Raw genomic sequence first — 25,000 nt, forward strand, 5'->3', positions numbered from 1 at the left:
AGCCGTTCTTTGACGACAGAGGCGACCAGTACATGTTCAAGCGCATTCTCAACTGTGAATATGAGTTTGTCTCCCCCTGGTGGGACAATGTGTCACTCAACGCCAAGGACCTTGTGAGTATTCACCTCAAACAAACAATCAATTTAAACAAGCACACAAAAAGATGACTGTGCTGTTTGCATCAATCTGCCAAGTACAGATTGTAGTTCTTTACCTACAGTGCGGTGTAAAAGCTGGGTTTCTGAATGAGAACAGGCCTGTCCTTAACAAAGCTGAAATTTGTTCAAGAGTAAAAGTCCAAAATATAATAATGTCAAAGATACTTGAATAGTATTAATATGAAGGAAAAAAGAAAGGGATTTACACTTGATAAACATGTCCTGTCTCAAAATATACCAATCATATATCCCACAGTGTGTTGTATTGCTTACAGGATACAATCGTGTTTCAGCTGAAGCTAGGACGGTGGTGAAACAAATTTGAGGATTAATCGTTTCAAAATGAGAAATTAGAATACTCTCAGAAAATCAGCCTGTGAACCCCGCCGTTTTTCTTCCTTGTGTGTGTGTGCGTGTCTGTGTGTGTCTGTGTGTGTCTGTGTGTGAATTTTATGTGTCTCAAAGGACCAGTAGGAGTTGTGCCATGTAAGGCCCTTTTTTGTCTCTCTGCAGTAACCAGATTGGGCTTCTGGTTACACAAAGAGTGCACACTAATCAAGGGTATCTATCCTGACATCCAGGCGGTCATCTTAGTCAGCAGAGACTGGCTCCTGTCGAGATTTTGAGGACCGCTCTCATGTTTTTTTAATGAGAACCCAGTGCAGTTTTAATCTCTCTCCTCTCTCCTTTATTTTTTTTTGCAAGCTAGGGGGCTTGTATTTAGAGATAGATTTCAGAAAACCATTTCTGAAGTGGCCATCTGGTATCTCCCTTTTAGTATAGCCTGGAGCTGAATTAAAAAAACAAAAAAAACATGCACTTTCTCTTCTGACCGTTTGTACCATGGCTCTATCTGCCCAGAACTGCACATTGTACTGTATTTATCTGTAATTGATATTGGTCTGCAATAAGCAATTCATTCATTGCTGGCTGACCCAGTTACTCTGCCATTATTGTTGTTGTTGTTGTTTGGCAGGTGAAGAAGCTAATTGTCCAGGATCCAAAGAAGCGCCTTACTACACTGCAGGCGCTGCAGCACCCCTGGGTGACCGGGAAAGCGGTTAACTTCGCCCATATGGACACGGCTCAGAAGAAGCTCCAAGAGTTCAACGCACGCCGAAAGCTCAAGGTAAGGGAACCCAGCCACTCCAATATACGGGCAGATATGGGTCCAGTTATGATACAGTATGGTAATACAGGATGGTATATAGAACAGTACATAGTGCAGTGGTATAGTTTCCTATATGTAATATAGGTCAACCCTTAAAAAATCTAAATGGATTTTGCAGCTTTTGTAATTACCATCATTCATTTTATATTTTTTTAAATCTTATTGTCGGTGAGGTTATAATAAAATATAAAAAGAAGGATAGTTGTTAGCCAATTATTAAGTAAAAAAATAATTGCTTGTCAATAGCTAACGTGTACCCCAACTTAACAGGCGGCCGTCAAAGCTGTGGTCGCGTCCTCTCGGCTGGGCAGCGCTGGCAGCCACAGCAACCAAGACAGCAGCAAGAACAACTGCAATCACTCGTCCAGTCAGGAGGGGGTGGTAAAGGACGACACACAGAAGAATGAGACCCCGCTTCAGGAGGAGGGCTCATAAGCCCACACACAGAACCCTGTTCCCTTTCTACCACTAATTTAACATCGAAAAGTCATCATCCCCCTCCAGTTCAGTCGAGGCTGAGAGCAAAGCGTGGCTGACCTGACAGAAGATTTCTCAACCCCCCCCCCCACCCCCTACCCTTTGATTGAGGAAGTCTTCGCTTGGTGTCAATGCATGTGACTGTTCCATGTATTCAAATAGTATGTGTAGTTAGGCACATGGCCATTACCTAACAACAAGTATATCACTTACAAAAGAGATTCTCTTTCTCTCTCTCTCTTTGGTTGTTACCTCTGCCAGGGGGGTTATGTTTTCACTACTATTTGTTGGTTTGCCTGTCTGTTAGCAGGATCACGCAAAAACGAACTGTCCGATTTTCATGAAACCTAATGGAGGGGTGTAGCATGGGCCAATGAAGAACCCATACAATTTTGGGCCAGATCAAGGGCCAGATCCAGGAATTTATTTTCACTTCCTTTAACATCGCGAGATAGGGCATTTGGTCTTGGCACAGGTCGGCACTCTCTGCGCGCCCTTCTAGTATGTCTATTATTTTGGTGAATATCCATGTCATAGCCCAAAGTGGGCAGCTTGAAGCAGTGGTGAATGTTATGCAGCCTAAAGGTACAATGTGAGACCTACATGTGAGTTCATAAAGGTTCAAACCATCCTTTGTCTACCCAACAGGCAGAGGCTAAAGTGCTTTTAAGCACACACACACACACACACACACACACACACACACACACACACAAACACACACACACACACACACACACACACACACACACACACACACACACACACACTCGTTTTCCTCAGTTGAGTTGTTGATTAGTATTTTGCTGCTTTGGTAAGAAAAAAAGTGTTTTTTAAAATGTACAGAACTTAATTAGATTTATATGCAATACTCATTGTTTTAAGATTCAAATATTACATTTTCCAACTGATTGTTAAATATTACCTTTACTGTAATGTCAAAGGAGAATGCCTTATCTTATATTAACTAGTTTTTACACATTAGTCATAGTGACAAGTATTTCTTAACTTATGTAGGTTTTGGAAAACCACGCTGGAAGAATAACTGTTTTCGTATGGGGTAGGAGAAGCAGAGCTTTAGGAAGAAGGTCTGGGTCTTCTCTTTATGTCAAATACAAAATGTTTTTTTTTTTTCTGATTCTGTAGTCTTGCAAGGGAGTGTATACTGTAATGATTCAATATGGTGATGTAAACAATCCAAGTCAGTGCCAAAAAGGTTAAAAAAAAAAATGACATCCAACTCTAAAGTTGCCTAATTGGTTTTGCTCCATCTCTGCCATAATCAGTCAAATATTTAGTTCTGTTAATTTCCAGAACTGTGGTGTGTGTGGACTGTGTATCCAAAGTATCCTGTGTATCAAAGAAAGAAAATGCCACCTACAATATTTTTACCTTTTGAAATGTACTCATAGCATGCTTTAACTTACAGTATCAGGGAATGTTGTTGATGAAAAATATAGTTGATAAAAGACACCCAAGGAATGTGTTGTATGACAAGGGTTCTTGTTTTGCATGTAGGAATGCTGAACTTAAGTGCTGCAATTGTCTACAAATGACATGTAATCTATGTTTTATGATATGATATTAGGACTTAAGACCTGAGTCAGGTTGACACTATTGTGTCACACTTTGTTAAAAACAGCTTGTTTCTATGTCAGATGACTTGTTGAAAAGAATCTGTCAAATCATTAAATAAGTCAGAGAAATAAATAGACTTAAAAAGTATTTGTTACTTTCAATTTACAGTGTCATTTTGATGGCAGGCAAATGGTATGTATATGTCTATGAGCAGGATAGGATGCCGTGTTTTGGCAGAGGTAAAATCGTTGCATGAGGCACGCCTTTTCATTTAGTATTTTTGTATTGGCTCTTTATCTTATATTCAGTAGGTGGCGATATGCTCATATTCCTCATAACTTGATAAGCTCGAGAATTTACCGCCGTCATACCAACAAAGAAGACGACACAAGTTAACAAGTACGCCCCCTAGCGTTCTTAGCGTCCATAGTCCGCAAATGCTCTATCACTACAGCTTCATGACAGACAGGGAGGGGGAAGCGAAGAACTGTAAGCCCCGGATCCATCTTCAAGAGAAAATAGAAAGAGAGACAGCGTCCCAGTTTTACTTCTTTTTAGCGGCATCTTTCCGTGTGATCCGTGTTAGGGAGCCCGAGGAGGGGGCTGTGTCACTGTCTGTAGGATGTCCCGACATGAAGGTAGGTGAAAATTATTCGATCTAGTGCGTCGTTGGGTGAGAATTCTAGACTGGCTAGTCTTGAGCCGTGGGTTGCCATGTTTTGTATTGAAATGCATTGGAAAAGACTCATGATGGCGGCCGCCATGAATTTTGCAACCTTTCTCCAACCTCCCCAGTTCCTTTTTAAGCTTGCCAGTTCAAATACGAGAATCAGTGTACGTAATGAACAAATTCTGCTGTAGGGCGTTTACTTGGCTTTCGACTGGAGTTATGTAGATGATCTGTTTTGTACTCGCGGCCGGGTTGATAGGACGTCGGTAAGCTAGTTAGCTACCTGGCTAGGAAGCACCCTATGCTTTGGCCTGTAGCAAAGGGCGAATAGAGTACTTGCCACGGGATTGAATTTTTTAACTATTCCATGTCGTATCAGTCTCCTGACTACTTGAGAGGTGAATGCACTGTCATGGAGGTAGCTATTGGTAGGTCAAGGCCTTGTCGGGCCTACTACAAATGAGCAAGCTATCGCCGAAATTGCTGTCTCAAACTAACGTTAGCTCGCTGGGTTTGATTGATTCTCAAATAGTTAGCCAACTTGGCTAGTTAGCTTCCTCTATGCAATCTCTTCTGCATAAATGAGCTAATAATGTAGCTACCTAGCTAGCCCCCTAGCTTTGTGCTTGAGTCATGATGCAGCTATGTTGTACATACCGCTAGCTGCCTACCAAGAGCGAATGACTTGCACGACTTGTCTTACGAGCTAATTAGCTAACGTTACGGTTCAGCTGTAATAGTCACGGTGCCTCGCTATAACGTTTCACAAATGTCACTTATCTCACAACGCTTAGCAGGCAATTGTATCTGCTAAACTGTTTTAATAACAAGCTAGATAACGTTTAATGTTAGTAAATAAGTAGCTAGCCAGTTAGATAGCTAGCTAACTTTGCCAGCTCGATTGATTACCTTGGTAGCAATGTAGTTAGCTAACTTGGCTAGCTTTGTTGGTTTGCTAGTTAAGAACAATTCCCTACTTCGGTCAATTATGTTTTCGAGGTATCAGGGGATAAGTTATGGTTATTGATAGAATACATACCGTCAAATATTTATGAAAAACAAACGCTGACTTGTATGTCAGATAGAATGATTAGCATTGTATACCTCTATTTTACATTATACAATTGACTTACCACTAATAGTCATGAGTCAAGTTTGAATAGTGGTTTGTGTGAAATAATAACAGACTTATGATATGGAAGACATTTTGTGATGAGAGCAATTGAAGTTGCATGCTTAGAAGGGCTGCCAACATTTTCTATGCTCTCGTCTTTTGTCTGTCTACAAAATTGCATTTTATTTGGTTCAGTGTTTGTCTCTATGACTCTTAAAGTTCTTAATCAAATTTCTAGTTCTTATCTTTCAAGCACTGTGAGGTCAGATCATTATTTTACTTGACATTTGACCTAAAAGAAAAAATACTCCATACTAATTACATGTGATGAAATTAATCAGCAATAGCTTACAGCAGATACAGTGGCATCAGGTGTTACAAGAAGTGCTCTCCCTGGACAGCCACTGCAGTTCCTCTGTGGGTACAGCTGTTGACCGGACACCTCTCACATCATCAAGGTGATGACAAGGGGACACAGAGTTTCAGGACGTCACTCATGTTGGATATTTACCGGGTTGGCTCCATACAGCCCGGTAAATGCAACTGTCCCTTTGGATCTGGACCAGATGTTGGGAGTTCCCTGTCTCTACCCTGTCAGAATTATGGCCCTGAATCTCTTAAGTCATGAGCACTGTGCATTTACAAGACTGACAATTTTAATCACTGAGTGACAGTAGCTAAACTGTGCGCTCTCTTGGACAACTGCTAAAGTGGCTCTTGTGGTTGTCCCTTTTTTGTCACTCCCCTTCACTTTGATGCTACTTTCATTGTCTCAGTGCAGGGCCAGCACGTTCAGGGTCTATCGGTTTGCCTGGCAAGCTTCTAAGAGACCTTGGATTCCAGACTTGCAGTGACTACCACAGCCGACCTGCAGAATAGTTTCGAAGACTCTTATTAGTCCCACTTCATTTCCATCCTTCTTAATGTTTGAGCAGTTTTGCATAATGAGATTGGGCACTCCCCCTGTCGCTCTGTCTTGCTGGCACGCACAAACACAAACACACACACCCTCACGCTCTGCTTCACTGTCAGTGTCTTATTGTCTGATCGCTGGGAATTCCACAGGTAGAGCAGGGAATTAAAGTTAACAGCAGTTTAAATGTAAATTAAATGGCTGCATCTTAACTCATGGGGGTGTAATTTAATGGTAACGATACAGTGTGTGTTGCATGTATTGCATTTATTAGGTGATGACATGTCCAAGCGATAACTCAGACAAAGTGAAAGTGCCCTGCATTGGCCTCACTCTTACTCTCTCCCTGTTTGTTTGTTTTTTCTTTCATTTAGTTTCCTTTTTTTAATATAATTAGATAGGAAATTCCCCAGAAACTTTATTTTTCATCGCTCTTTGTCACAGGTGACAAGCAATTTATAATGTTATATAGGATGTGTGTGTGGACGTGCTGGTTGTGTGCTATGTTCAGTGTGTGAGGTCTGGAAGGGTATCAAGTATGCACCAAGCTACTGAGGAAGCCCTGTTTTGTGTTGGCAGAGTGGCAAATTTCAAATGTCAAAGCAAAGACTCTGTAACTCTTCTTGAATTTCTAATTCGGGAAGTTTCCTCCATAGCTGATGACTAAATTGCAGAATTACAGCTTGGTAGCCTTTCAGTGACTTGCCCGCTAAACGCACTACAGCAGCGAGACTTGCCTTTTTGTTTTTAAATGCTCAAATCTCTGAAGTCAGCTGAAAGGGCAACACTCCAGATTGGCAATACACCTATTTTCAGGCAATGCCCATGCAAATATTCTACTTGGTTCTTTTTTTTTGGTGCTTTTTGAATTTTTTAGATTTGAAATGTCTAGGATTGCCTATATTTCAAGTGTGATCAGTTGTCGCTTCTGACTTTCCTGCCTTTAGATGTCCTTGTAAACTTCCACGTGGTCTTAAGTTCAGGTTGGCAGTCAAAGGATTCACACCTTTGTCACATCCCATAAGTGCATCAGTCGTGTGTCATACCTACTTGCACTGGTAAAAGCGGAAGCCTGAATGTTCATCGAAGGCTATCCCCCTGTCATGTCCTGGCCCTTAACCTCTAGCAGATCTGTGCCAGTATCAGCTAACAGCAAATGCAGAGGCCCACCTAATACCCACGGCCAAATGGTGGCCAGGCTTGGAATGTAACAACCCCCACCTCTGCACAAAGACACTCAATGGAGGCTCTGTTGTCACCCCCCACTAGCCAAGCCTGCGAAAGTTGGCATGGCAGCCCCCAGGGTCTGACTGCTTTCTGTTCCTGTGAGTGGACAGTATGCCCAGGTGTAAACTTTGGCGTCTCTCTCTCTCTCTATCCCCCTCTCCCTTTTCTCCCTCTCTCTTGATTCCTTCTCTGTAGGTGTGAGCTGTGACGCGTGTTTAAAAGGGAACTTCAGGGGGCGCCGCTACAAGTGTTTAATCTGCTACGACTACGACCTGTGCGCGTCGTGCTACGAGACGGGAGCCACTACCACCAGACACACCACGGAACATCCCATGCAGTGCATACTAACCAGGGTAGACTTCGGTAAGCACACACACACACACACACACACACACACACACACACACACACACACACAAAATATGCTCCCTTTGCACACACACACACACACACACGCTTACTCCTGTGACCACCTAGAAGATCTCCTTGAACAATGGTTGATCCTAATGAGTATATACAGGCAGGCACACACACACATACTTTCTCTCACTACTGAAAGACATTTTTTTCTGATATTTCAATTGACATAAAGCAGGAGTTGAGCTCCCTTTACCCTGCAGAATTGTCCCATAAAGATGTAGTCCGTGATTAGTTTTCGCAATAGGTTGTCAAGATTTGAGCCTGACAGCAAATCAAATGACACCCCACCCTTCTGTGCTCCTGTAGCGATGTGTTGGCTTGGATAGTTTATGGCTCGGTCCGAGTAGTTTTGAGCTCACACACTGAACAGACAGCTAGAGAACTGTAGGGAGCAATTTGCTGAATTTGACAAAAAGTGTATGGGATTAGAGTTGCCTTGTCCAATTTTACCTTAGCAGCGGTTTCTATGTGAGATTTTGTTTCGTGATGGCCGCATCACACTTTTTTCTCTACACGGGAACGATAAAACGATTCTGAAACGTCATTGTAACCTTCTGGTTGACTGACCATTAATTGCTTGGAAAACACATTAAATAAAGGTACATTTTGCAAAGACAATGACAAACAAACAAACTAACTGCAATGAAAACATAACCTCCTTTGCGGAAGTAAATAAACACAGAGGGCGTTTGGTTTCAGGATTACCACAAACTGCAAGATGTTAGTCATCAATACAGCGGCAAGGACATTTTTAGACCGCTGCAGCCCTACAGGTATCGCTAAAGTTTGAAAGGGGAAGTACTCCTCATACATCCCAAAGCCCAAAACTGATGGATCAAAATGTGGAAGATGCCATAGCCAGCCTCATACATCAAAAATAAAAACTACCTTTTTACTGATCATAGTTCACTGGAAGCAGTTATCTGGCTAGTTATATAACCAACATAATACTACGGTCACTTACCCATACAATGCTTATTACCATTAGCAACTTACCAAGGTATAACAGACTGAAAGTTGTAGCGAATGTGCCCAAACTCACTGTCTCTTCTCCCTTTAATTTTAATTTTGAATTCCCCTTTCCAAAAAAAGTATCTCTCTGTGACCAAGGGCTCTATAAGAACAGCATGGAATCAATGGGAAATTAACCCTTAGGCGACCAGTATTTATTTTTTGCTCTGCTTATGAATGTTGGTTCTTCTGGTCCCCCTGGCAGATCTGTACTATGGCGGGGAGGCCTTCTCAGTAGAACAGCCTCAGTCATTCACGTGTCCCTACTGCGGCAAGATGGGCTACACAGAGACCTCCCTACAGGAGCACGTCACCTCGGAGCACGCCGAAACCTCCACGGAGGTGGTGAGTACAGCAGCCCTACTCTTCCTCCCCTCTCTCTCTCCACCTTCTCCTCCTCTTCCTTCGTCCCTCCCCAAGCTCCTCGGCCCTCTCCAGAATTCCAACCTCCTTGTGGACTGTCAACAATTCTCTCCAGACCTCTTTTGATCTGAGGATATGACTCAGCCTTCCTTTCCTCGCCCCTCTAAACAACCGATCTGAGATCTGAGAGTGTGTGTTCTTCGTTTGTTTACGTTTGCATGTGGTCATGTTGCAGGTGTTAGTACTAAGCATGATTTGCTGTAGAGTCAGGCAGTTGGCTTTAAATATAAGTAAATGAAGTGTGTAGTAGATTTGAGTGTCTGGAGATTATCTCTTGATCTTGAAGGGAGTTTCTCCTGCAATCGCTGTCATTATTTTCCTTGTGTCATACAAACAGCTAGGACGTACCAACAAAATCATTAGGAGTTTGTATCCGATGTGATGCGATGTTAGGTGTTGCATCATGCTCAAGGTGTCATTGACCCAGACTAGTACAGTGAGTCGGTGCTTTGGTCATCTGGGAATGGCTGTGGTCACATACTGAACCCTCGTCTTACTGGCGGTTTTGTTTTTCACCTCCATTCAAAATCTGCTTTAGTGTGTAGAGCATGGCTCTGCTCCAGCTTGATGTCTCTTCACCGGGGGTAAAAGTCTTAGTTTTCATCCTCTGTCCCCCCCCCCCCCTCTCTCTTTCAGATTTGCCCCATCTGCGCTGCCTTGCCCGGAGGCGACCCCAATCATGTGACAGACGACTTTGCCGCTCACCTCACACTTGAACACAGAGCACCTAGAGATTTAATATCCTCTCATTGGCTCCTGCCTGACCGCTGATGCAACACACACAGGGTTCTGTCCGCTGGTTCTAAGTGGCTTTGGTGTTTATGACGTGCCCACGCCTACTTGTGCGTGTTTGTGTGCGTGTGTGCGTGTGTGCGTGTGTGCGTGCGTGCGTGCGTGTGTGCGTGTGTGTGTGTGTGTCTGGTGTCTGTATTTGCATGGGTTTGAATTGCACAGGTTTTGTATTTCAGCCTGGCGAGGTGAACGTTTGGTTTGTGTGGGTGAGTTTAGTGAAAAGGAAGGAACTTTTGTTGTGTGTGTGTGGGGGGGAGTGGTGAGTGAGTAACTGTCGCTTCACCAGCTTGCTGCACTGAAGGTGTGACTTGATCTTTGTCCCGTCTGTGTTTTTTTGTGTGTGTGTGATGGTGGTTACTAGATTTGACTAGCTCTGCTCAGTGCTGTGTTCATTCACTAGTTTAGCAGTGCAGGAGGGTGCTATGAACTCTGGACTGGGTGTGTATCATATCTGTGCTGATGGTAGTTTGTTCACTCCACTATGTACACGTACATATGGCCTTCAGCTCCCTCAGTGGGTGTGTGTCAGAACATCTAGAATATTTCTATATTTCCAATATAATGCTGGTCTATTCTGACAGACGTTGATCTGAATCAGGAATGGTTTTCATGTATTATTGCAGTGAGTACATTTAATGAAAACAGTGTACCATGATAAATAGTTGATAGGAGTTAGGAGCATGTACATAATTTGTCATTTGCCTTAATGGGGTTTGCAGTGTTGCTTGACGTCACTGCTCGTCAGAGCGTATATACCTATTTATTATTCCGTGTGTGTGTGTGTGTGTGTGTGTGTGTGTGTGTGTGTGTGTGTGTGTGTGTGTGTGTGTGAGCACAGTACTGTACAGTACAGGAATGTTTCTGTGTGTGTGTGGATATGTACGGATACATATGACTGCGTACTGTCTTTGTGTATGTCTATGATTCGCATGTGTCTGTATGTTCTACGTGCTTCCTTAACGTTCACCCCCACGATGAGACCAGTGGCGTGCGGCACGTGCGCCGGATGTTCCACCCTGGCCGAGGGCTGGGGGGTCCGCGGGCCCGCCGGACCAACATGCACTTTACCAGCAGCTCCACCGGGGGGCTCTCCTCCTCACAGAGCTCCTCCTACTCTCCAAGCAATAGGGAAGCCATGGACCCCATAGCAGGTTTGTGCACACAGCTGTCTCTCGCTGTCTGTAACACCTCCCTCCTTTCTCACTCCGGATCTCTGTCTGTCTGTCTCCATCTCTCTCTCTCTGTCTGTCTGTCTGTCTGTCTGTCTGTCTCCATCGCTCTCTCTCTGTCTGTCTGTCTTCTGCTGTCTGTCTGTCTGTCTGTCTGTCTCCATCGCTCTCTCTCTGTCTGTCTTCTGCTGTCTGTCTCCATCGCTCTCTCTCTGTCTGTCTGTCTGTCTTCTGCTGTCTGTCTGTCTTCTGCTGTCTTGTCTCTGTAGGTAGGGGAGTTGTTTTGTTCTTGCCCTCCTTCTCTCCCTCCATCACTCTGTCTCCATCGATCATACTCTGATGTCTAGATCTGTAGGGAGGAGTGTGGTTTCTTCCTGCTCTCTTCGTTTTCCTCCCATGCTGTCTGGCTGTCTCCCTCCTCTTGCATCTGTCTCTCAGGCTCAGTGACTCTCCTCTCGTCTCTCTCACACACACACACACACACTAGCATCTTTTCCCTGCGGCTTCCCGATCTTTCTCCTTCAGTGTGGACACAATTTCCGATTTCAGTCCGATTTAAACCGGAAATTGGACACATGTGTCTCCCCAAATCTAGATTTCTTGTGTCCGACTTGAGTCCGACTGGACTCCGATGTAAACCCCTGGATACACAATTCGATTCCGCTGGGAAACGAACTAGACACACATATGTCTCTCGAATCTAGATTCCAATTGGACAACAACAACTTTTGCACGTGCTTGAGATCCTGCCCACAGACATATACATGCATCATATGTGTCTATGATATGATAATCGCTGCTAGACGCCCAGTTCTTGTGCTCCCTCTCATTCACGTTGAAATATTGAAACCGAAACTGGAACGCAACTGTTTTGGACAGAACGTGCTAATTCAGTGAACAAATATTTTCATATTACTTTTCCACCAGTTGTTAGTCATCTAATCCATTCATATCGATGTGAATCAATCAATACTAATACAACTTTAACTGTGGTGTGTTTTTGTTTCATTTCACAACGTATTTACTGTATAATCAACGGTAGCAGATGTAAACATTCCGCATTTGATTTGAACTGATGCGGCCAAGATCCGGATTTGTCACTGCCATGTGCTTTGAGATAAAGCAGTTAACCCCCCATGGAGAGAATCGGATCCCACGGTATGATGGGAGAGCTTCTGATCAGCTGATCTCTTTGATTTCTGTCATCACAGATTAAATCTTTTGATGAGCTGGAGCATTAGAACATGTTACAGCTTGCTGGATGAAACTATAATGTCCGGATTCATACCAGTGCACTTTGCTACAAACACTTACCCTTCATATAATCTGCCATAATTATGTTGTTGCCAATACATTTTCAAAGCCTGTTAAGCCAATGGGTATCTGCCCCAAACTTATCTGGGCTTATCGGAGTGCTTTGTTTGGTTCTGTCTGTGCCGAGCCTGTCTGGCTGTGGCCGAGGCCGTCTACGTGAATGATTCCTCTGTTGCTATCGTGTAGCCTCATTCGACTAAGCCCTTCTCGCTTGTGTTGATTGTTTGAGGCCCAGGGGAAAACCTCAACAGGATCTGTAGCCCAGGAGACAAGGCAACAAATATAGTGATTTATTTCGTTTAGTTACGCAACATCCATTTAAAAAGCAAAAAGCTGTCTGAGAGATGTTATGTCCTCAGAGCCGCTTGACTGTCTTGAGATCTTCCTCATGAAGTGTTATCCTGTAAAATATCAGATTGAGCAGGTTTGTCACCTGCTCCCTTTACTTCCCCTGATGTATTTGGTATGCCCTCACTTTAATTAGTTGACAATGGCATGCCAAGTCATGTAAATCAACTTCCTTGTTGTGAACCAGATAAGCAGCTTGATTCAAAAAAGTTACAGCAGTGTTCAGTCACTCAGGAAGGAATTTCAAAAGTGAAATCTTCATGATGACTGTGTGAAGATACAAGCTACTTGTTTGCTGTATTGCTGTTGGGGTTAACCTTGGCATACACTGTGATCAGAAACTGAGCTCTTCTGAAGTATCCAGCCGCTAGAGTCAGGTGTGTTGCATCTAGGCTGCAAGAGACCCCATCAGCTGCCTGTGCAGTTTCATTAGGTGACTGTAGCCACCCCTCCGTCCATCCCCTCACATCCCCAAACTTCTTTTGTCATTTCACAGTTTAAGAAGATTCAAGATCCTTTTCAAAAAACGTAAACATTATTTAGGTGTGGAATGGGACTTCAGGTTTGTAAAGGCATAGTTGTTACGCATTCATGAGTCACAAGACGCTGAGGTCACTGTCCCAGTTCAATGACTTCCATTAAGCCACCCTAGTTTGCCAGCAAATGTAAATTATCTTGCCCGATAACTTTAAAAATATCAGCTACTGTTATTTTTCTGTCCGTCTCCTCTGGACTATTGGATCAGTTGCCTCACTGGACTGCATTTGGAGCGTGACCACACACAGGTTTCACTAGATCCACTCGGGCGACCCTGTTGACTGTGCCATGCTTGCTTGCGTGCCTGGCGAAACATTTCCACTACAGTACCCATTGAGAATGAGCACTGGCATCCCCGAGACCACCCAGGCTCATTAAACTTCATTGTCTCCGTCCGCCACTTCTACAAGAGGAATTAATTGTCACTGTTTTGTTAGGGGTTGCCGCTGGCAGCCATTTATTTCATACTGGTGTATTTTTGGAAATGTGCTCATGCAGCTTGTTTAGTGTTGTGATGTGACAAAAGGCTTGAGGTTCGTTAGCATGGTTAAATAAAGGGACAGCCCAGGCGTGTGTGCTACCCGCTAGCTCATCGCATTTAGCCTGGTGGCAGTAGCCTTTATGCGCATATGCACACATCATAGCTTCCCCTTTGGCAAAACGAGAGCGCAGCCAAGAGCTGAAAGCGTTCTGTTCGGCCCGTTTCCGCCTTGGCACGGAGAGCAGACAATGGAGAGGCATGTGGAACCAGGCATGAAGTTTCCCTTGGCCATTAAAATCCCACCTGGTAGTTTTGGCAAAGGGCGCTGTGTTTGAACTGGTGATCGAAGGAAAACAAAGCCATCCCCAACCCATCTGGGTGGCAGTAATGTGTCTCTCAGCCTGATAACACATTCCCCTTTCTCTCACTTTCCCTTTGCCCAGTTCTTTTGGTCTCTCACTCTCCTTTCTGTCATTTCTCTCAATCTGCCTACACTCTGTGCTGTTGACTGTTTCTCTCCCTCCTCTCTCCTCCCTCCCACCCTCCATTATTTCTCATGTGTCGCACTCATTCTTTCTTTGTTTTCCTGTTCTTTTCCTTCATTCTTATTCCTTCTTTATTCCTCATTCAATCTTTCAATCTCTTCATCTTCTTTTCACATCTTCCCATCTTCCATCCATCCACCATTTCTCTCTCTCTCTCTCCAACCTCTCTCTTTCACTCATTTTTCTTGCTGCCCCCATCTCTCAATCCATCTATCTCTCTCCTAACCGCTGTCTCTGTTTCTGTCTCTCTCTCTAGAGTTGTTGTCCCAGCTGTCGGGCGTGCGCCGCTCGGCGGGCGGCCAGCTCAACTCGTCAGGGCCGTCGGCCTCGCAGCTGCAGCAGCTCCAGATGCAGCTGCAGCTCGAGCGCCAGCAGGCGCAGGCGGCGCGGCAGCAGCTGGAAACGGCGCGCAACGCCACGCGGCGCAGCAACCCCGGCAACATCAGCGGCGGGGGAGGAGGTGGGGGTGGCAGCGGGGCGGCCGCCATCCCGCCCTCGTCCAACACAGCCAACAACCCGGCCAGCTTGCCCGAGAGCAACACACTGGCCCAGCACAGCTCCCAGTTCCTGCTCACACGGTGAGCAGACGCAGCACGCCCGTGTGCACACCCCCCTCCATGGGCGTACATGTTCACGCGCACACACTCTCAAACGCAATTTCATACATTCATTCATGCATGAATGAATCTACCAGGGATGTTTTCTTGCCGATCCGGTGTGTGGTCGGATACAATTTATTTTACCGTATAAATTTGAAACGTACATGTTGCAGTCTATTTACGCAAATGTGATGTACACCTAGGTCGATGAAAGAATGACAGCGGCCTCTTATTAATTGGACTAATAATGAACAGCAACGATTAAGTGAAACGAACAGTAATGATTAAGCAAACCTTAACATTAGCTGCTAAAATGTAAGCTATTACGAGACATCTGTAACCTGTTCTCCAAAAAGGCTACATGCCATCAGATGTACCTTACAGTGTACCAGGTAACATTTTATTTTCTCCTTTTTCATTGCGGTGAAGTCCACACTACCACATCACACACATACCTGTTGATTTTGTTTTTGTTTTTGTTTATGTAAGGTGAGCCACACACTCATACACAAACTCACAACCCTAACCCCCTTCATATACCACTCCTCCCCCCTTCCCCACAGGTTGAACGAGCCCAAGATGACGGAGGCGGAACGGCAGGCGCTGGAGGGCGAGCGGGCTGACCGCAGCCTGTTCGTGCAGGAGCTGCTGCTGTCCACGCTCATGCGGGACGAGAGCTCCTCCTCGGACGAGGACGAGCGCCGAGACTTCGCCGACTTCGGGGCCATGGGCTGCGTGGACATCATGCCGCTGGACCTGGCGCTGGAGAGTCTCAACCTGAAGAGGGAGAGCTTCACGGGCAAGGAGCCTCCGCCCCCTCCTCTTTGATGATGCCCCACCACCACCGCAACAACAGCAACCGCAACGCAGACTATGTCCTCTGTGCTGTAAATGCCAATGATGACGATGGTGGCGGCAAACAACAAGAAAAACAAAAAACGTCAACAACAACAACAAAAAAGAAAATGACAACAACAAAACAGCCGTTCCCCCCACCCCACCCCGTTTTGTTTGCTTTTTAATTTTTTCTTTTTCTGTTTTTCTCCTCGGGTTTTTTTTTTTTTTCGGTGATTGTAATTTCAGGTCTGTCACCTTTGTTACATTGTATAAATCCATAATGGAGAGTGTAAGAGTGTGTGTGTGCGTGTGTATTGGGAGGGGCGGGGGGATTAAAATACAACAACAACAACATCAACAAAAAAAAAAGAAAAAAAATACAAACAAAGCAAGTGAGAACAAGCGTGCGTGCGTGCGAACGAGAGCGAGAGAAAAAGCTGCAGAATGAAAGCGAGAGATGAGATGAAAATAAATATATATATATATACATAAATATATATATATATAAAAAATATATAATAATAAGTTGATAATCAATTCCACATAACTAATTTTTTTCCTTAAGCAGGTGAGCGTAGGTAGCTGTGGCAGACCTTGGCTTCCTGTGTCCATGCAAAAAGGCTCTCCTTATAAATATCTCACATTCAAAAACTGAAGAGGAAAAAAAAACAGAGACCTTCTCTAATGAAGCTGCTGTGTGTATTTATGACTATTAATGAATAAAAAGTGCTTGGATGGTTTACCATAACTTACTGCATGAGGTTCTTTGCAGCGTGCATGATTTTTTTTTAATGACATAGTCATTAAAAAAAAAGGACAAAATATCCCAAAGCTTTCTTTAAACATTATTTTGAAGGGTTACTTGAACAGAATTTGAGTGAACTATTGTAGATTTTTAAAAAGAAAAAAAAGGAGTTTTGTTTTTTGGTTTGTTCATTTTTCTTTGTTTTTTTCTTTTTTGGTTTGCTTTTATAAAGGACACAAAAAGTTCAATCGGAATCTGCAGTAGCTTCTCATAAGAAATGGATGCAATGTGTAGTGTGTCTCCCAGCTCCGAACCTGTCCCTTCCGTCGTGACACCATCTTTTGAGTGGTCTTGCAACGGGGGCGCAATGACTACTCTCATTGTTCAATATATAACCAGTTCAGCAAAAAAAAAAAAAAAGACAAAAAAAAAGTAAAAGTAAACCTAAACACAACTAAAGTGATTTTCTTTTGAAATGAAGCTAGCAATGTAGAGGGCAGTCTTTCTACCTGCCTGAGGACTTTCAACAAAAAAACTAAAAAAATGGAAAAAAGACTTGGAGCAGCAAAAAAGAAATCACACCTCTTGTCATTTTTTCTCCTAGTTATGTCGATGTTTTAGTGACCAGCTGTGTTTGAGGAAACACCAGATGTAATCTGTCTAACATATGCACCTGTACAGCAACAGTTCTTCATTCTCATAGCTCTCCTCTAGTACGTGAGGCCCCAACATCTTTGTCAGTTCAGTCACACCCCCCCCCCCCCCGACTTCTCTCTTGGCCTCTCAGTCTCTTTTGTCTGTGATGATGGAGCGCTTCAGACTAGCCACATTGCAGGCCTATGATCTTTATTTTCTCCCTCCACTTTGAGAAGAAATTATCTAATTTACTCTGCTAAAGATAGCACCTTCTATTTATTCAGATTTTTTTTTTAGTTTTCATTTGGTTTTTATTTCTTTTCTTCTTTTTTTTTTGGACTCACTTGATTCTTTTTAAGCCTTCTGATTTAAATCATGCCACCTCCATGCCTATACTCTTATCCTCTATGTAAAATACAATGAGATGTATATTGAATTTGTGCGTTTAACTTTCATAATGGTTCCAGGACATGGGCAGACTTTCTTTTTTAATGTTTAATTTAGAATACTACAATAAAACTGCGCACAGCTTTTGATGAAAATGACACACTACCACTCCTCTTGCTCTTTGTGGCTGCGATGTTGCTGTGTGTTCCCTTGGCCTGAGTTTGAACCTCTAGGTCAAAACAGTCCGTGAAGCTCCTGGTAGCAGAGTTCCATAAACACCCTTGAACATTTCTGGAATTGAACCCAGAAAAAAAATGCATAACTGGTAGAACTCTTGGAGGGAGAAAAAAATTAAACGCTATGTGCTTTGTACAGTCTTGTGCCCTGTAAGGTTAGTGGCAAGCTATAACATTTCATGGCCTGCTCTGAACACTGTATTTCCTTTAATGAAATCTGCACCTTCCTCTCCTCTCATACACACATACATGACCTACAGACACACGTACACACATACACACTGCTATTCATCTCATTCCTCCAGATGCCAGCTGTCCCTGTCACTTGACTGTGGTTATTGTTAGGCACCAATTTTGGCCTTGGGATGCCTCTCGTGTCTGCAAGTGGCCGCTCTGGCAAAAATAGCCTCGGCAGCCAGCAACACGCATCAGATATCCATCTCCTCACACCCTGCCCTAGCCAGCCTTCCACCAATCCATCCATCCATCCATCCGGGCAAGAGGCAGAGGGGAAGGGCCGCAGACGAAGAGAGGTGACTGCAACAAGAGAGGTGACTGCAACAACAGCAGGAAGAGGAGGGCCATCCGTGACGAAGCTTCCTACATCAGGTTTTGGGAGCATGACTCAACACTTTGTCACACGATGCGTTAATGGAGGATTCTGATATAAATAGATGACATGCAAAATACATTTGTCTTAAAGGTGCTGGAGGGAGCCATTCCTCTGTGGCCATGAATTATACAAGTCCCCCTTTACCCACATTTATATTTAATAACATAAAACTTGAAATAGACACTAAAGCTCTTTCAAAATGGGCCTTAAGTTGCAAACGCAGGGGGGTTTGGGAGATCTCTGGCCTCATGTTGATGACCCCAGACAACTTCATCAAGTCTGCAATGAAACAGAACCCCTTCATTTAAGACGTTAAATGTCATCATGGCCTTACTTAGAAATGTGTTCATGGATCATGTTTTTGAGGTGGTTACTGCCACCAGTGACATGACCCTTTGACCTTAATCACTGAAAACAAAAATGTGGTTTTGTTAATCCAGAAAGGGTTTGCTGTTATGTTGAAAAGTAACATGAATCTTCCCTAATTAAAAAGCCCCTGAATACCCACAATGGTCTCAAATGCTGTCTAATATGATTGAAGTATGTTTTATGGGCAGTTTAAATAAAGAAATAGTGAGCAAGCATGATTACCCTCACAACCCTTTCACTCAGTCAGTGGTATGCGTTCAGTGGTCCGATTCCGATGATCCACCTTATTCCAGGCTTATAACAGGCCTGGAGACAGACAAGGGTTTGTAAGACATATCACTTTTATTAAATGCACAGTATTACAAGGAACATATCCATTTACTGCAGAGAAGCAGCTCATATGATGCACAAAGCATTAAATACTGATACTTAAACAGTGAGACTGAATCTGCCAGGAGCTAAAGAAACTGAAGCATATTCAGACGCACGCACCTTCGTGCGCCCACAGACACACTCAACCAAGGGGCATCAAAAACGCATACACACTTTCTCGCTCACACGCACTCACAGACAACAGTTGCACAAAACATACCGTTGTCAGGATGGGGAATTGCAATTTCCATTAAGTAATTAGAAAAATAATCAATGAACCTAAGATAGGTTACATTCAAAATAAAGTCCCCAATCCTTTCCATACATTCAGAAATAACACAATGCTCTTGATGCCCGGTCACAGTTCTTCAATTGAAAGATATTTTAAGAAAAAAAGAAATAAAAAATAGAAAATAAAAAACAATAGGCAGGAAGTGAGGGGGAACTTTCAGCTTTGTCACCAAGACTGCCTTGGCACCCTCCCACTGGTCCCCTGAGGAGTCACTGGTGACAAAGGTGGCGGTTGCCATGGCTACCGCGTTCCCACCCCCCTCCCTGAAAGGCTCCCCCCTCGCCCCCGTCAGAACACTCAATGTCAATAGCATATAGTGATCCGGCGAAAGAATGACTGCTCCCTCCTCAGTTCAATTTTCATAAGATTAAAAGTATTTCAAACAAGATTGTTTTTGTTTTCTGCTTTTTCTTTAAAAAAAAGATTGTATTCTCACTGATATGGTGAACGAGCACAGCGGAGAGAGAGAGAGAGAAAATTATACATTGTTGCACAAAAATGTAACTGTATTTACACATACATATTGCCAGTGGCCCCATATGAGAATGTTTTTTTCCCTTAAGTAATGTTGCACATTTTTGACATGATATCTGTTTTTAAACATAATATATAGAGAACATACTATTAGTATAGACAAATATTAGAACTGTACATGATGGACAATGAATCAAAGACTGACTCTTCAGAGCAGACAAGAACTGTATAGTACAAAAAGTCAAAGCTTTTCCTTCAACATAAAAATTAGGAATACTATCTATGACTGTTTGGGAGACATCTTGGAAAATGTTACACTTTTAAATTATTATTATAATTTGTTTTCCTCATCAAAGGATTAAAACTGATTTGAGAACAGTGGCAAGGAAAAAAAACATAATTGACAATACTGAATTATGGAAATACCTTTTATGTCTTTAGCTTGAAGTCAAAGGATGACTTAGTGTGCATTTTCGTATGGACCAATCAGATTCTATAATACACATGTGCAGCAGGTACGACAGCATGCAGTAGCTGTCGTGTGGCACCCCTAAAATGTACTCCGGTACATACACTCCGGGTCCTGGCTTAGCCACGTACCCCAAGAGTGTTTAGCATAAATGCTAAAAGTACATTCCAGTGAGGTGTCCTCGCATCGCTAGTAAAGACAATAATGAGTGTATGCGTGAGAGGGGACGCTCCGAGGACAAGCTGACATCAGGGTACAAAATGACAGATGGCTGATGTTTGCCCATGTGTATGTACAACCTGATTGCATATATACAGTACAGACACACTCGTAGCATTACCACTAATACTACATGTCCTTATCCTTTCACAGGCCCAAGGTAAGTCTTCATGTGATTTTAATTACCAGTGACAGTCACTGCAGTAACATGGCATAGGCCTTCCAGTCACCCAGTCTACACCAGCTAGCCCATTGAGTAGAGGAATAGAGAGAGGAACACATGTGCCAGGATGCTGATGTAGTCAGCAGGAGGAGTTTGTGGTTATGTGGTGGTCAACATCAAGCCACTCAAAAAGAATCAGACGTTACTGTATGGTACCGTCACGTGCAAAAGTTACATTTCGTAGTCAGTTTTTAGGGTCATCAGTTTAGCCGATGTCAGTTCTGCGACTCAGAAGGTCCGTAAGTGCTAATGGTTAGAAGTTAAGTGATAGCTGTAAGGGTCTGCGGCCCAATTTTGGTCAGTTCAGTGGTTCAGTTAATTAGTGGTCTCTATAATGGTCGCCTATGAGGGTCAATGAATATTTTATTGTCAGTTATGATTATAGCCAGTAAGGATATGTGATTCGGGTTTCTGATCTTCTCTATCAGGGCTTCACACTCCCTAAGCCACACTCTTATCATCTTCCTTTCACATCCTTATGATTATCAGACAAAAAACCTCAGCCCGTTTTATAGCCAGTCTTCCTGTCCTGCCAGAGATTGGAATCATGGGTAGTTGAATGTTCCCTTCCCTTCATAGTGGCATTACACATGTTGCCCAACCTCAGGGATGGTTTTAGACTCTACCATTTCATTGCTCTGTCTTGCTGCACGAAACACAAACCACCCTGTCCATCACTTCACAAGAACTTACACCTTACAGTATGCTACTAACAAAATAAAAAGTCACAATTCGTCACTGACATGTTTATCTCACTAATAACTCCATATGAACTACACAAAACAAAGACATGAGGAAAAAAACTCAAGTGCAAATAAAGCCAGCCAATCCAGTGGAGAAAGGTATTCGTTCAAATAATCTCAAACATCTTCAACATCATCAAAGCTGTGAGGCACACCGTCACAACCAATACCTTCTCTGCTCAATACCTTCACCATGAAAAGGTTACAGCTACAATATAATTCCTCTAGAAAAGGCCACCTCCTTCTAATACCCACAAAGATACCAATGCTAACCATAACTAGTAGCCTTTGAAGACATTCCCCATAATCCCATCGTTAAAAAAACAAACTCTTTGAAGAGCAATGGACTGCCGTGACACTAACTGAACTGTTGACCTGCTTAGTGTCACTGCTGGTGACTGTGCTTTCTGCAAAACAAACAAACAAACAAACAAACAAATAAACCAATACTGCATCATGTGAATGTCTTCTTGCTAGCGATCCCAAATCTTAACCCAAAACCTGAACGTTCCTTTTAGTGTGTTTGCTTTGTTTTCACTGTGCTTCTAGTACCCAGTTTCCACTGTAAAGTATATAGTGCATTATCGCCACATTCAAAATCGCTTTGCTTATGCTTAGACACACGATCGAGCCAAAAAAATCCAAACTACTCAACGTGTAAACAAAATGCTGATGATTACTGTATCCCTCTGGAAGAGGACAAAAATGAAATAAAATAATAAAAAAGTCCCCCTTAAACCAGGGGGAAACCCAGTTCCTGCTGAATGTTGTATTGCAGTCCCGTGCACAAGAGTGGAGAAGCAGAGAGGCAGAGGGTTTGGCAGTGTTGTGCTCCTCAGGCAAACGAAAGCGATCCACAGCTTCGGCCTCAGCCTGCCACCTTCCCCGAGGGTTCAGTCCCGACAAAGAAAAAAAGAGACAAATTGCAAACATAAAACTCAACAAAACAAATGGCACCGATGTTGCAGTTACTGATAAATCATGACATGATAAAATTGACAACAAAATCAAAACAAAGTAAAGAAAATACTCAAACCCTTCCCTCCCACAACCAAACAAGTCCCTTTTTGTTTTTCACAGTTACTCATATCTACATTACATTTGTTTTACCCTAGAACACACATAAGCAGTAGGCCTGGGTTTTGTTGCAATGGGTTCATTTTCTTCATTTCCTTTTTTTTTTTTGCTCCCCATTTTGCATGTTGCTCCATAAAGTTTTCTTTCCTTTTGATAGAAGAAGGAAAAATATTGAGCTTTGTTATGTGGTCCATATAGACAAAAAAAAAGAGAAGAGTATTTACAGATGTCGGTTTTTCCTTTGTTCCTCTCCTGCACACACAAAGAATACAAGAGGACAATAAACGCTGGGCAGATCAGAGTACCTCTCCGAAAGCAAAAACACAAATCGAAAGGAAAAAAAAATCGTCACAATCAAATTTAAGGCCTTTGTCTATGTGGTGAAGAGGAAGGAACACACACGGGCACGCACACACACTTACAAACACAAGCTCACAACCACACCCCCCCCCAACCCCGCTTTGCGCTCTGATCCAATGTGCATACACAGAAATTCACACAATTCATTCTCCTTCTTGCTTTCTCTCTCTCTCTCCATTTCTTTTTCGCTCTCTGTCACACACATGCACGCACTCAAACACAACCGCTCATCCACGTCACCCTCTCATTGACAGACGAAAGCATCCTTGTGTTCTCCCTCCCTGGACCTAGACTTGGCCCTTGTGGAGCCAGATGGCTAGCCCAGGATGTCCAGGTAGACTGGGGATGCCTTGGCCAGGCTCTGCAGCAGGCCGTGGATCTCTTTAATGTTGAGTCTCATGTAGGGTTCACGCTGCCAGCAGCCCAGCATCAGGTCATACACTTCCTTGGGACAGGTGCGGGGTCGCTGGAGCACGCGACCCTGCGTGATGCACTCAATAACCTACAGGGGGAGACAAAGAGTAAAACAGTACCAGTTATGAAGGCAATCAAGTTCACTTAGTAAATGGGATAAAGCATGGTGTTTTCAGTAATATAATTAGAGATGTTACACTCACAGTACATAAAGTATTTATATCATGTATTCTTTCTTATATCAATTCATCATCCCTTACTAATTATCCACTATTTCCCTCTACCTTGACACCTGTAATTAACATAATTAAGTTCATGTTTGTCATTACAGACTACTGTTAGGGTGTCCCCACACAACCACATATATAGAGTGTTCATGACAATAACATGTATAACACATCCATAGCTATAATAGGGTCTACTTTGGCAAGTATTTTGAGCATAGTAACAACATAATTTCTATACTGAGAGTTCACTATGGTTCATATAATTGATAGCGTTAGCCATATTAAGCAAACAAGAAGGAAGGAGAGGAAGAAGCCACTGACCTCATTGTTGGAGAGCTGGTACCAGGGCTGCTTGCCGTAGGTGAAGATCTCCCAGAGCACCACGCCCAAGCTCCACACGTCGCTTTCTGTGGTAAACCTCCGGTACATTATGCTCTCCGGAGGCATCCAGCGGATGGGCAGCATAGTGTGGCCTCCCACCTACACACACACACGCACACGCACACACACACACACACACATACACACACACACACACACACACACACACACACACACACAAGTTTGCTGTTTTAGCTTATCCTTTATACACATTAAAAACAGATCTAGGCAGTGTTTCACATCTCGGATGTGCTGTAGGCACACACTCACTTGCAGGCGATCACAACAATTGAACAGAGCTCTGTGGATCCACGCTAGTGAGAGGATACCTGTCTGTCATCCAGGGTATTAAAAGTAGAACCCTTCTTTCAGCACAGCTTCTTCTGTCCTATATATATAGAAATGCATGAAGTGGGTAGCTGACAAACTCCATTGATTGCTCATCAGCATTCAGAGCTGGGTCAAATGTTGATCAAAGAAGTTGGTAAATATATTTACAGACATACAGTATATTTACTGTGAAGTGCAAGTGCCCTATTGAAAGACAACATTTAAACTAAGTCTTTCCATTTTGCACCATTGCCCCTTATATCCATGGAAACTGCAGTTTGGTGGGGATTAGCGAATTTGCATTTAAATGGCATTTAAAGAGATAAACAGTGCTGGGGGAAATTATTATAACTGTAACACATTGACTTCTCCATAGTAGCCCATACAGAAGAGATCTTGTGTGTGTGTGTGTGTGTGTGTGTGTGTGTGTGTGTGTGTGTGTGTGCATGTGGACTGATGAATTGTGTGGCATTTCTGAGAACAGCTAGGCTACTTATTCCCTTCTTGTAGAATGGCATTAATTCAGTCACAAATTATCGTTTAAAAAAAGTACAGTGATGATTTAGCTGTTACAGTTTATTACAGATAGCTGTTACTATTCTTAAACTATGAAGACCCTGAAGGAACCACAATTATTCTTTAACTACAG

At 43.2% G+C, this 25,000-nt stretch overlaps 3 protein-coding genes across 3 annotated transcripts in view; 2 read left to right on the forward strand and 1 right to left on the reverse strand.

Annotated features, from left to right (window-relative positions):
- camk4 (calcium/calmodulin-dependent protein kinase IV) overlaps positions 1–1,764 on the forward strand; it is a gene marked incomplete at both ends in the record, with an annotated part of 19,454 nt that extends 17,690 nt beyond the window's left edge. The window contains 3 exons of the mRNA XM_080847998.1: positions 1–113; positions 1,135–1,287; positions 1,600–1,764. The exon at positions 1–113 is cut by the window's left edge and continues 14 nt beyond it. Coding sequence (XP_080704124.1) covers positions 1–113; positions 1,135–1,287; positions 1,600–1,764 — 431 coding nt within the window. The remainder of the gene's footprint in view (positions 114–1,134; positions 1,288–1,599) is intronic.
- Positions 1,765–3,840: 2,076 nt separating this feature from the next.
- Positions 3,841–17,710, forward strand: kcmf1 (potassium channel modulatory factor 1). Its single transcript, XM_080847204.1, has 7 exons — positions 3,841–4,022; positions 7,504–7,671; positions 8,945–9,084; positions 9,799–9,900; positions 10,928–11,105; positions 14,605–14,926; positions 15,511–17,710. Exons 1-7 carry the CDS (start codon positions 4,007–4,009, stop codon positions 15,773–15,775), a joined length of 1,191 nt encoding a protein of 396 aa, XP_080703330.1. The 5' UTR covers positions 3,841–4,006; the 3' UTR covers positions 15,776–17,710.
- Positions 17,711–23,315: 5,605 nt separating this feature from the next.
- Positions 23,316–25,000, reverse strand: part of ntrk2b (neurotrophic tyrosine kinase, receptor, type 2b) — a gene marked incomplete at both ends in the record, with an annotated part of 15,162 nt that continues 13,477 nt past the window's right edge. The window contains 2 exons of the mRNA XM_080847050.1: positions 23,316–23,501; positions 23,962–24,120. Coding sequence (XP_080703176.1) covers positions 23,316–23,501; positions 23,962–24,120 — 345 coding nt within the window. The remainder of the gene's footprint in view (positions 23,502–23,961; positions 24,121–25,000) is intronic.

Source organism: Sprattus sprattus (genome assembly GCF_963457725.1).
Source record: "Sprattus sprattus genome assembly, chromosome: 11".
In the NCBI taxonomy this organism is placed as follows: domain Eukaryota; kingdom Metazoa; phylum Chordata; class Actinopteri; order Clupeiformes; family Clupeidae; genus Sprattus; species Sprattus sprattus.

Coding starts and splice junctions, on each gene's coding strand:
- kcmf1 (XM_080847204.1), top strand. Junction 9,901..10,927: donor ACAGAGCACCTAGAGATTTA/ATATCCTCTCAT, acceptor GTTCACCCCCAC/GATGAGACCAGTGGCGTGCG. Junction 14,927..15,510: donor TCCCAGTTCCTGCTCACACG/GTGAGCAGACGC, acceptor CCTTCCCCACAG/GTTGAACGAGCCCAAGATGA.